A 12,678-nucleotide genomic window follows, 5' to 3' on the forward strand; every position below is an offset into this window, starting at 1 on the left:
TGCAGACCAGGAGCGCCTTGCCCTTGCCGTGCCGGTCGGCGGGCCGCCAGCTCATCACCGAGCGGCCTGCGCCGTTACCGTGCGCCCTGCGGTGCGCGGCGAAGAGCGTCCGCAGGCGGCACCCCGGGGGCGGGCGGTCCGGGCCGCGCCGGCTCGCAGCGGGCCGCGGTCACCCTGTGCCGCCGTTCGGCGGGCGGGCCAGCTGCGGCGGGGCGCTCTTCGCTGGGGCTGCCGCCGGCTCCCGGGGCCGCCGCCCTTCCGCGACTGCCGCCGTACTCCAGGGGAGCGGCGAGAGGTCCCCGGGGCACTCCCCGGCCCCGCCGCCCCCCGCGGGCCGGCGCCGCCGAAGGCCGCGGGTGGGCCCTGCCAGCAGCTTCCAGGGGCGGTGCGGCGGGCCGGAAGTGGCCTCGAAGAGCACCGGAAGCTCTTCTGCCCCTAGCAACGGCGGCGGCGCGGCCGTAGCGACGGGGCCGCCATGCCCGTGTGGCTGCGGGAGTACAGCTGGCGGCAGACCGCCTCCGCCGTGTACCTCTCGCTGCCCTTGCGCGGCGCCCGGGTCACCGCCGCCAACATCTTCTGCACCGAGCAGTACCTGAAGGTGGGCGGCCGCGCAGCACGGCGTGCGGGCCCTGCCGTGGGATGTGTCGCGCCCGCGGGCCTGTGGCTCGGAGTTACTTTATGGCTCTGTTAAAAAGCACACGCTTCATACGCCGTGACATTAAGCGTATAATATTTTGTAACAGTTACGCTACAATCTCTTTTTGTATGCTGCAGGCTGTTACGTACCTGGCCCACTAGAGACTAGTAGCCTTTGCCACTGTTGATTCTCCTCCATATTAATAATGCTACTCAATAGGTGCTAGCTGCCTTTTCTCTTGTAAATGGCCTGAATTAGACACTCTGCTTATACTATGAATAATAATCCTAAATTTGAGGTCCGCGGCTTCTGTTGCAGTGCTGAACCAACTTTTTCAATCTTTTTTATCTGGTCTCACAACATGCATAACCTCCCTACTGCATACCAAGCAAATCCGTTTTGTCAATAGCACATGTTTCTTGAGGTTTGCTGTATGCTTGTACTGAGTATTTTGAATATGTGAGATTCAATTCAATCTTTTTAATATTGGTTCAAATTAATTATCTTTTTATAGGTAAGCATCCCTCCTTTCTTATTTGAAGCCGTTTTATATGCTCCTATTGATGACACAAATAGCACAGCAAAGATTGGAAATGGAATCATTTTCTTCACTTTGTATAAAAAAGAAGTGGCCATGTGGGATTCCCTAACTCTAGTAAATGGTAAGTTCCTTAATGTGAAAATTAGACTGAGTGTTAAGAAACACAAACTGTGAAAAAACTTTGCAAGCTGTAATGAGCAATGTGAAATTTCTGCTGCTAGATATCTGCGAAGTTAAACATTGTTCTTCATTTTAAAAATAGAAAGCGTATGAAAACAGGCACAACATCTACTGGCTCTAATGTGCACAAAACAAAAAGAATTTTTTTCTAAAACTTACATTGTGTGTGTGAGCAAATCTGAGTTTTTCTTTTTTAGAGAAAAGCTTATGGAATTTGAACTGTGTTGTGTTTTCCTAGACTAAGTAGCTAAAGGAATCCTATTTTTATGAATATGGTGTGTAACGGCAGACATTCACGCCTAAATCACTAAAATAATTTTTTTTTTTTTAAGCTGACAAGGAGAAACTGCAATATCTGAGAGAGAATGCTGTTCTAAAAGCTCATGAAAAGGCAAAAGAGGAGGCAGAAGCAAAAAAAGTTGCAAAACAGGAACACAAAAAATATGCTTTGGAGGCCACAATGAAGGTAAGGTTAGAAAGGACTCTACAGCACATGTACAGGTAAACAATTACCAGCTAATCTGGCAGCTGCTTGCTTAAATGGACCTTGAAAAATATGAAAAATACTCATTTTTATTACAGTGGTGGAGAACCTTGTTATTTAATTGTACTTAAAACACATTTATTACCAAATATGAAAATGATACAGAAAAAATACTTAAAAGTTGCCATTTTCCATTAGTAATACTAATGAAAATTTTCGGTGAGGCACTCAGATTTTTATCAGTTAAAAGGAGACTACAGTCATGTGGCAAAACTGTAATCCTTTCTGGCCTTGCATCAGCGCAAGTATTTAGTCATTTAGCACTGTCAAAAATACTGTTTTTTTAAAAAAAATCTTATATTTTATTGTTATATTTTCTATCAGACTTGCTGTTCATTTCTTTTTGTGTGTGTGTGTCTCTGTCATTCTGTGTTTTATGTATATTTTATGTGTATTTATTTTCAAAATTTTTATGTATGTAAAAAGTCTGGTCACTTCATTTGTGTTTAAACAGATTTTTTTAAAGTATACAATGAAATTTTAAGACTGCATATGCAACTTGGACCAAAATTAACTGCAGTTAGTGACTTTCTGAGTAGTGATGTTGTATCTATTCTGCCTATGTAATAATCTCAAAGAGGAGAAATAAGAAATAATGTACTAAAATGAAGCTGTATGTTTTACATTTCTGTGTATTCCAGAGATCTGTGTTGATACATGGCTAGGATTTTCATTGTTTAGAAGTAAAACTTATTTCTGATTGTCCTGTTGTGACTTTTAAAAGCTAATCAGAAATCTTTACTCTCCCAATAATTTTTAGGCTTCTTTCATGATGCTTTGCTTGGGAAAATAATGGTAACTTTTACATAGTCATGTTGTTATGATCAGATGTTGCATGTTGCATTCAAACAGCTAGAAGAAGCAGAAAGAAAAAGAATTGAAGATCTGAAAGAAAAGGAGCGTCGGAAGGTTACTAAGGAGTTGGAGTTATGGAAAAAACAGCAAAGAGATGCTGAGAAACAAAAGAGGGTACAAAAAGAAGGGGAACTGCATCAAGAAGCAGAGCAGTTAAAGGAGAGGAAAAAGGGGAAAATGAGCAAAGCTAGGATTCCTACTGAAGGAACTTCTAAGACTGGACTCAAACCTACTGGAGGTTGTATTATTGAAGTGTGTTTTATCACTCTTTAAAGTGTGGATGTAACTTTGTTCCTAGATATTTCTAATTCATCATTTGTCTTTGTCTCTACCATAAGGAACTAATTCTTCTCCCTTGCAGTTATTTTAGTGTCTTTATTTTCACGCAATTTGTTGAGCTAAAGCATGTGAGTTCTTAGCTCTTGTTTAAGTCCTTGGAAGTACGAGGACGGGTTTTGTTCTAAGCTTTAGAAAAGCAAACTAGAAAGCCTTTCTGACAGTGTGATGCTGATTTTCTGAGGGTGGAGTTCATATTACCCTAATTTACCTAACTGCCGGTTTTCACAGAAATGCATAGTTTCCTTTTGCTCTCTCTATCCCACATCTTGACCACACAGAGAGCCAATTCAGGAAACTAAACCAACAGGAAATATTTCATTTTTGTTTTGTTTCTATGTTTTGATGAGGTTACTTTTAGGTCTTGCAGTTGCCCTGTCGGAGAATTGTGTAAGTGACAGAGATAGCGGTGTAAGATGAGTTTAAGGTAATATGTGACAGATAATGTAGCCAGTAAATAGATGTCATGATACAGAAAGAACAAACATTTTTTGAACTTACTCTTCAAAAGAACAAGTCTAAACCTTTCTCCAGCTGTTAGAGGTGTAGTTCAAATGTGCAGAGTTTCTGTATTAGGTGTACTTTGGACTTTGGTAGAAAACCAGAAAAATCTCTTTTGCTTCGTTTTTCATTTCCAGTACTCCAATTCTTTCCATAGGTCATGGTTCCTATAGTATGTTTTCAGAAGATTTAAAGGAAGAGCAGTTACCAGCTCCTCGATCTGCTGCTACAATTAAAATCAACTTTACATCACGAGTTTTTCCTACAGCTCTGCGAGAATCTCGTGTCGCAGAAGAGGAGGAGGTGAGGATCATTCTCTGTTTTGGTATGATGCTTCTATGTCTTCCAAGGTGGTGAATTATTTACTGTGTATTCAGTAAGTTGACAGAAACGTTACCTGTGATATGGAAACTTACCTGTGCAAGATTCTTCACTTCCAAGGAAGGCTGTTCTTATTTAAATTAAAATTATAAGAAACACTTTTATATAAAAATTATTTTCACCAAATGTGATTGTGTAGATTAATAAACAGCATGTTCCTTTTTTGGAGAGGGGAAGAAAAAAGGCAGCAATATTGATTGAATTCCTCGAAGTACAAAATTTGAAATGTCTTTACTCTTATATTTAAGATTCTTTAAGTTCTGTCTTCTTAAAAAGAAGCTTACAGTTACAGAACTTTGAAGTTCTTTTGAATGAACACAAAGGCATTTGGAAGTTCCAAAACAAGCGAGCAAACAAAAACATAGTTAGGGGTGCAGTAACCTTACTTCTCACATAGTAATAAAATAATTGGGGGAACTTGGAACTTTTTCAAATGTGACATTATTTCATATTTTTCTCTGTTCAAAATATGTGGCAAATAGAATTCTTTTCATAGGAGTGAGTGAACAGATGAAAGCAAAATCCTTTTTTGGATTTGAAGTTTCCTTCAGAAATAATACTTGCATGTTGTATATTTGCAGTGGCTATGTAAACAAGCAGAAGCTCGAAGAACAGTGACTGCTGATTTGTCTGAACTGGAAGATTTAAAAGAAGAGGAGAAGAACCCAGACTGGTTAAAGGACAAAGGAAAGTAAGTTAGATTCCATTTGAAGATGTATTTAAAATGAAATGTTAGTTATATAGTGTGCGACTATTGTTTAGTTTTGATATTTTCTATTTATACTAGACACAGATGGTGAATGTCTGTGTAGTAGAGAATTTATTGATGTCTTATGGTGTTTGAATCTGATAAAGTCATGAGATGCAATTGCTGAAGCTCATGATGGACAAAATCATTGTGAACACATAATGCCGATTCTTCTATGAGGACAGTTAATTCAGTGCAATATTATACCTGGGTGGATTTCCTTTAATTTTTCCTTTTTATTGAGAGGTTAAACATCTGTCTAAAACCAGCTTCAGGAATTTGATAATAATATTGGTATATTTATACAGCTTTCAAAATTAGTCCTGTGTCTCATGGACATGTCCAGCTCTTACTGTTCTTCATTGGTTTTGAGCAGTGACTATTTTTGTTGTGTGTCTGTATGCTATATTGTCAGCATCAAGTCTGACTGAACTTCAGCTGTGTTGTTCTCAGAAAAAGCTATCAATGGCCATTCCCAAGGAGAAGCTGCTAAAACCACAAATTTTTGAAAACAAATTGTTAACAAGAAGTAGGTATTTATTTTGTGATTTATCACCTTGTTTAAAGTGCATGTTTTGCTTTTTGTTTTAAACTTAGCAAAATGTTTGCAACGGGCAACTATCTTGCAGCTGTAAACGCGTATAACCTCGCAGTGCGGCTAAACAATAAGCTTCCCCTACTGTACCTGAATCGTGCTGCTTGCCACCTTAAACTGAGAAATTTGCATAAAGCTATTGAGGATTCCTCGAAGGTATAAATATATGGGCTCTCAGACTGTCGTCTTATATATGATTGTGATTTACTACTGTGATGCTTCTGTTTCAAGCAGATCTGTGAAGCCTCGCTAGTGCAATTCAAAATTTTTAAGTTCAGAATTGATATAATGAAGCCATGGTGAAATATTAAAATTTGATAGTGATTAATTAATGAACTTTCACAGATTTAAACCAAACCAAACCAACAACAAAACCCCCCAAACCGTGCTTCCACACATTTGGGATGAATGGCCATATGTTGACTCAGTACACATTTCTTTACAGGTAAAATATTGCAGCAATATATACACTTGAAAAAAAAAAGACAACTTTGAACTGAAAAGAAAGAAAATACAGATACCTTTTGTATTATGTTGTGGTGTTCTTCGTTTGGTGGGAACTTAAAAAAAAAGGGTGGTAGTAATGAGAAATACCTTAATAAAAAACCCCAACAACCAAAACTCAACAAACCAGACATTTTTAAAGGAGGGCTGTATCATCTGGATGTTTTAGCAGCTGTTATTTGTGCAATGAGAGAGGAGTGATCTTGAATGGCACCTGAATAATCTGGAGAAAGTTTTCCCATAATTATTATTCTTTGAACTAGTAAGTACTTGAGGCTTGAAACTTGTTTTTTTCTAGTGACTACAACAACACAGGTGCTTTTATAGGGCTGGGGTTTTGTTTTTTTGGGTTGGTTTTTTTTTTGTTTGCTTTTTTTTTTGTGGCATGGTATGCAGTATCGTGTATGAAGACAGAATACATTATTTGACTGCAATAAACATTTATTGCAGTATTTGTCCATTTTTAGCCATGGCAATGAAACTGTATTTAGCAAAATGTGGTGTGACAGATATAAATCTTGATGAATAGATTCACAAGCCATATAGTTAAATTTGAATAGTTATTTTCTATTTCTATTTGAATAGTTATTATGTTGCTGTATAATAATAGTAATTAGGTGAGAGAAGTGTGTGTAAATCAGAAAAACACTATAATGAAAAATTTACCGCTAAAGATACCGGGTGTTTTCATTTGTAAAGGCGCTAGAACTATTGACACCACCTGTTCCCGATAATGAGAATGCTCGAGTGAAAGCATATGTGAGACGTGGAACAGCATTTTGTCAGCTGCAATTATATACTGAAGGTGAGACCTTGATTTTGTGAAAACATGCACATGAATTTATGGTGACGTGACAGTAATTCAGTTTAGCTCAATGAGAATGCTCACACCTTTATTATTTCAGGAGGAATGTCAAAGGAGGCCAAACAATCTATGTCTCTTTGTTATGAACCTTTATACCATATTCCTTAATTTATTATTATTATTATTTATTTACTGGCTAATTACAATTGCACTTGAAAAATCTTTACAAGTTTTAAGAAAATAAATTGTACCCTTAAATTAAAGAGTATCAATTAGTTTTTACATTGAGGAAAAGGCTTTAGCAAGTTGCATATCCTCTGTTTGATCTGCTGGGTCAGTCTTTCCGTATGTAATGGCCAGCTATTGACCATAGCAGCTTGGTGGCCATGGCATGTATTAGTGAGGAATGATTGGAAGGTCAGAGATGAGGTGTTTGCATTGGGAAGCATTCAGATGTAGGATGCAAACTGATATAAAACTAGGTTGTGCTAATTTTGCTCTTCATGAAGCAATGTTTTGTTGGTCTTGAGATTATATTTACAGTATTTCCAATTATAGAACAAATTAACTAAAATATTTCTATAATATTTGCTTGTGAAGTGCTTAGTAAATGTATCTTTGTGACATGATGTATGAAACCTGTATTGATGAGCAAAATGTTTCGTCAAGAAAATACCTAAATTAAGTGTCCTTACTGAGTTCTCCAAGACTATCAGTTTAGTTTTGTAAGGCAAATTTGCAAGTGGAAGTCGATAACAGAAAGTGAAGTATATTCAAAACAGCAGTGTTGAAATACTAAGCTTTTTCCCATTGTTTACCTTTTTCTACCTATAAATCGCTTTGTCATTCCCTTACAGCTTTATTTGCACTTGGAAACCTTAGAAAAAAGAGAACAAGATTTTATTTTACTTCCTGTACTCATGGCTTGCTTTCCGGCCTCCCCTCCCCCCACCCCCACCCCCCCCACCCCCCCGCCAAACTCTAGTATTCACAGTTCATGTCTTTTTTTTGTTTTGTTTTCATGCACTTTCATTCTGTGACTCAATTTTTCTCTCTTCTGCTGAACACGTTTGAACACTCCCCTCATGCATGCACGCACACAGGCACACACACACGTGAATGAAGTTCTGTTTTCATGTTCCAATACCTGGAAATGTTTACATAGCCATGTTTCCACTAAAATGGTTTGTAAAATAATGTAAACAAAATACAAATTTATTTACTGACAAAAGTTAAACCTAACATCATTCTGATTTCATCTTGCTCAACAGCGAAACTCAAGATCAGTATTTTATGTCTATGACTAGAGAGCAGTTATTTCCAGTTAGTTGCTGAAGAGGATGCTTTTCTTGCATTATTGATTGACATTCTTATTAATGTATCTATATTAGGTCTCCAGGATTATGAAGCAGCTCTCAAGATTGATCCTAAAAATAAAACTATAGAAGAAGATGCTGAGAAGATTCGAAACCTAATTCAAGGAACAACACAGGATTCTTAATTTAAAAAAATTAAAAGGAGGTTTTTGACAGGAACACCTTTTGAGGGCATCAGAAGGAATCTTTAATACGTTGTCAACTAGACATTTTTCTGTTTCACTCAGAACACCTACAGTATTGGTAAAAGATTGGATATATGAATTACTATTTTTGGAAAGTATAGTATTATAACAAATACGATTAGATATATTTTGTATCATTTTGATACAGTTGTAATGTTTTTGCTTTCTCTGAAATATTGGTGGGCCAAATATTAAAACATGCTTTTGGGACTTGATTTAAAGTTACTCATAACTAAATGAAATATTTGCCTGGAAATATCTCCTGAATCTAGACAACGGATTTTCAAACAACTTCACTAGCTCCATATAGTCAACACCTGTTAGCTTCTTGTCTTTTTGTTCTCCACCAAAGCTGAAAAAGTTATGTGTTATATGATTATGGTTATATGCTTTCCTCTTTTCCTATTGTTCATAGTGCTTGCTGTATCTGAAACTAAGACCGTGAATATATATGCTCTAATTCAGGCATCTAATTTGGAAAACCTCCACCTGGAAGCACAGAGGTAGATACTATGTAGTGCAGAACATTCTTTTTAGCGTTAAGTAAGGTACATTGAATATTTTCAGACTATTATGAAACATTTGTTTGGGCTGACCGAACAAGGTAATTGGAAAAATTATAAACCTGTGGTGTTGTATTGTAGTGTAGTGGTAAATTAATCCTGTGATAAGTTGTCCTATCAATGAATATGACTTACTACTTCCATCCTACTACAATTAGTAATCTTACAGTGTGGCTGTACAGCATATTCTGTAAAAATCAAAACCGTTGTTATTTATATGACAATATATACTTTTCTTGAGCTAGCATTTTAATTTGTACTCTGTTAACATTGGCCAGTATCTCATGAATACTGGTGTGATTAAAGATTCTCAAAAAAGGGACCATCCTAGTAACATTACAAGTGTTGTAAAATTACATGACACTGTGCTTTGAAGCCCTGCACCTGTTGTTTTCGATAGTGGAAGAATGTTAATATAGAATTGTATTGTTTATATATATGTTAGTATTTGTATTCTTGTGACAACCTGAGACACTGGACTTGAAATGGTTCTGTTTTGTTAGGCATTTTATCCAAAATGTGACTGTTTCAACTACACTCCTTTCAGTGGCAGCTTTAGCAGATTTCTGAATTTTGCACATCAGTCTGTTCCCTGAATACCATTTATGACTGATTTCTGTCTTCAGGAGAAAATATTTATTGTGCAGATGTATGTTACTCTGTGTAATTTTTGTACTCTTGGAACAGGGAGAAGGTGGTGGGCATCGCTGCCAGCTGCTTTACTTAGAGCCTTGAGAGGAGTGCTGAAGGTGAGCCAGAAATGTCTGGGGTAGCTGCTGTTCCTTCTTTCCTACAGATACCTACTGCGCTGCAATGGAAGGGGGTGAAAATACCTTTTTTTTTTTTTAATAGCAGTTGGAAGGAGGGCAGTGCAGGAGCTTTAACGCCTCGTTTGAGTGTAATGGTATACTTGCCAAAATACGACTGTTTTCTTTCTTATAATTACTGAGGGGAAGGTGGGGCTAAAGAGGAGAGACACTGGCAGTGGGGGAAAAAAATATGCTAAGAAGCAGATGCTGATTGCAAGTTCCTGATTTTCTGTGTTCGTTCCAGAGCCTATTAGAACAGTCTGTATACATCTGTATAGGCTGTTTGAATTGTAGTGATCTGTTATAGCTACTCAAGGCTGTTTTTGATGTAGACAGGCACCTTTTTCTACTGCTGTGAAATAGAAATGATATCTGCCTGTTTAATCCGATTATATTGGGAGCAAACGGATGCTAAACTTTTCGATACTTAAGCTGACAGTATGTACACCGTATCAGTCATATGTGTTATGGTATTATGTCCTGAGACGTAGGAATGTGGAGACTGACTTTCAGTTTTAAAACCAGAAAATACTTTAATTAAAACAAATAAACCTTGAGGTCAATGTCTCTTGCACTTAATTATTTTTAAAAATTAGAGTTACACATTTGTGATACCAGTTTCACAAGTTTTAATTTTATGGGTTTAGGCCTGATTGGGAGAAGTGTGTCTTCCAATGGGTTACATCCTTTTTGATACATCTTATTCAACTCATATGCTGATTTTGGCTGGGGCGGAGTTAATTTTCTTCATAGTAGCTGGTATGGGGCTGTGCTTTGGACTCAGTGTTGAAAACAGTGTTGATAACAGAGGGATGTTGCAGTTCCTGCTGAGCAGAGCTCACACAGAGCCAAGGCCTTTCTGCCTCTCACACCCCAGCAGCGAGCAGCCTGGGGGGGCAGCAAGAAGTTGAGAGGGAACACAGCTGGGACAGCTGAGCCCAACTGGCCCAAGGGATATTCCACGCCATAGAACATCATGCTCAGCACATAAAGCTGGGGGAAGAAGGGGGGGGGGGGGGGGGGGGGGAAGGTGTGTGTGTGTGTTTGTTTGTTTGTTTGTAAGTGATGGCATTTTGTCTTCCCAAGTAACCGTTACATGTGGTGCAGCTCTGCTGTCCTGGAGGTGGCTGAACACCCGCCTGCCCACGGGAAACAGTGAACGAATTCCTTGTTTTGCTTTGCTTGTGTGCATGGCTTTTGCTTTACCTATTAAACTGTCTTTATCTCAAACCGCCAGTTTTCTCACTTTCACTCTTCCGATTCTCTCCCCCATCCTGACATGGGGGAAGTGAGTGAGCAGCTGTGTGGGGCTGGAGTGATACCACAACAACCCAGCAGATATTGACAGTTATTCCCAGAATGACTGAAATAACAGTCAGGTTTGTTTTCTTAAAGCTAAGTGTCTAGTCTAAATCTATGATAAAAGGATGGAGATGCATTTTTACAGAGTGTGCTGGAAATTGGGGTAGTCATATACCCTGCTTCTGTCAACGGCACAGTTGAAAAATGATCTTGGAATGACCCACAAGTGAGTAAGTGTTTTGAAAAGGTTTGATCCAGTGGATGAGAAATACAGGGTACCATCTGTGAGACAGGTGGTGTAGCACCATATTAACTTGAAGCTGTTGTTTCAAACAGTAAAACCTGAGGCTTTGTTAGAGAACCATGGGTCATGAGTGTTGCAGGGGTCAGCATCCAGGAAAACACTGGGTTGCCAGGATTTGTACAGAGGCAGATGAGGAGATAATTTTTGCTCAGTGTTCATATTTGATGGCAGTTTCTCAGCATAAGTCACCTTCCTTCCCTACTAAGGAGACGGATTTTAATTCAGCTTTTCAACTAGCAGGACAAAGCATTTCAAATTTGTTAAATGTTTGTGGTCAGAGCAAATGTTGCTCAAGATGTGTATTGAAATACATGGATGGTGAGGAGTGAGGAACCGAATGACAAACTGACTTTTGACCTTATTTAGTAAACTGTGGACAGGGAGAAATGAATTCATGTTGACTCTGGAGTATAGTAAAAATTGGAATTTTCATCAATTTCTGCATTAGTGATAATCTTGAGCATAGAAAATATCTTAATGCGTGGCAGAAATAATGAAGTGTGGATAATAAAAATATGAATTGAGAGTAAGAAGACAGTGAGGCTTTGTGGGCAGTTTGTTTTGGTTTTGCCTTTGCTTTTTCTAATATCCAGAGATATGTATGCTAAAACAGAGCCTTAAGGAAATGTCCAAATGACTGTACTTCCTCGCTCATGTTCACATGCATATGTTTTGGGTTTTTTTTCCTCTGTAGGGAGTGAATTAACATGACAGAAACTTCTTAGTACATTCATGGCAAGTGCTGTAATGCCATATTGATGAGCATGTAGTAAAGCTGCACTGAATAAGGTACCGGCCGTGGGTTTGCTGAGCAAGGTGTCCAAACCCTGCTGTTCTTCAGAGACGCAACAAAATCTTTGTTTCTCAATCTTGAAAGAGATGAAGAAAACACTGAAGTTGCTAGCTTAGATCAAACTCAAGAAATTCTGACTTTTCCTTTACTATGTGTATTCATGAGGCCTGTTGTGTGTGGGATGTTTCCTGCCCCGGTATTAGGGCGCTGTTGGGGTGTAGAGGAATTACAGGTAAAGGCAGGTTAATTAACATTGATAATATACAGCTGTGTGCTGGCTTCAGGGGCGGTGGGCTGGCTGATGTGGATAATGTGCAGCTGTGGCTGGTTCCTGCTAAGTAGTTAAATAGCTCTGAGGGGTATGGAAGAGGAGTTCTGGAGGAAGGGAGACCTGGAAGAAGCAGAGGGAGGACAGAGAGAGTGCCTAGGATGTAGGAGAGGCCCTGGGAGAAGCAGGGGGCCCGGATGAGGAGAGGCTGCCTGGAAGAGGAGCCCAGAGAAGGAAGACTCCGGACGCAACAGAGGCAAGAAGCAGGGTGGGCTGGCCTGAAGAGGATAAAGAAAGAGCATGGACAGCAGATGAACTTTTGAAACTTTGTGGGGGATCAGTGGCTGTGCCGGGGCAAGGTGCAGGAACTACTTATTGAAGTTAATCTGGTACGGGATGGTAAAAGCCTTGTTGCAGCCAGCTAGTTTTGATAGTGCTACGACATTGGGGC

At 39.1% G+C, this 12,678-nt stretch overlaps 1 protein-coding gene across 1 annotated transcript; it reads left to right on the top strand.

Annotated features, from left to right (window-relative positions):
- The first annotated feature begins 405 nt into the window (after window positions 1-405).
- On the top strand, window positions 406-10,096 carry DNAAF4 (dynein axonemal assembly factor 4). Its single transcript, XM_055793642.1, has 9 exons — window positions 406-598; window positions 1,152-1,299; window positions 1,691-1,824; window positions 2,755-2,995; window positions 3,752-3,897; window positions 4,557-4,666; window positions 5,321-5,474; window positions 6,522-6,627; window positions 8,019-10,096. The coding sequence occupies exons 1-9, from the start codon at window positions 476-478 to the stop codon at window positions 8,126-8,128; spliced, it is 1,272 nt and encodes a 423-aa protein (XP_055649617.1). The 5' UTR covers window positions 406-475; the 3' UTR covers window positions 8,129-10,096.
- Window positions 10,097-12,678: the final 2,582 nt, after the last annotated feature.

This window comes from Falco peregrinus, chromosome 1, assembly GCF_023634155.1.
Source record: "Falco peregrinus isolate bFalPer1 chromosome 1, bFalPer1.pri, whole genome shotgun sequence".
Taxonomy (NCBI): Eukaryota; Metazoa; Chordata; class Aves; order Falconiformes; family Falconidae; genus Falco; species Falco peregrinus.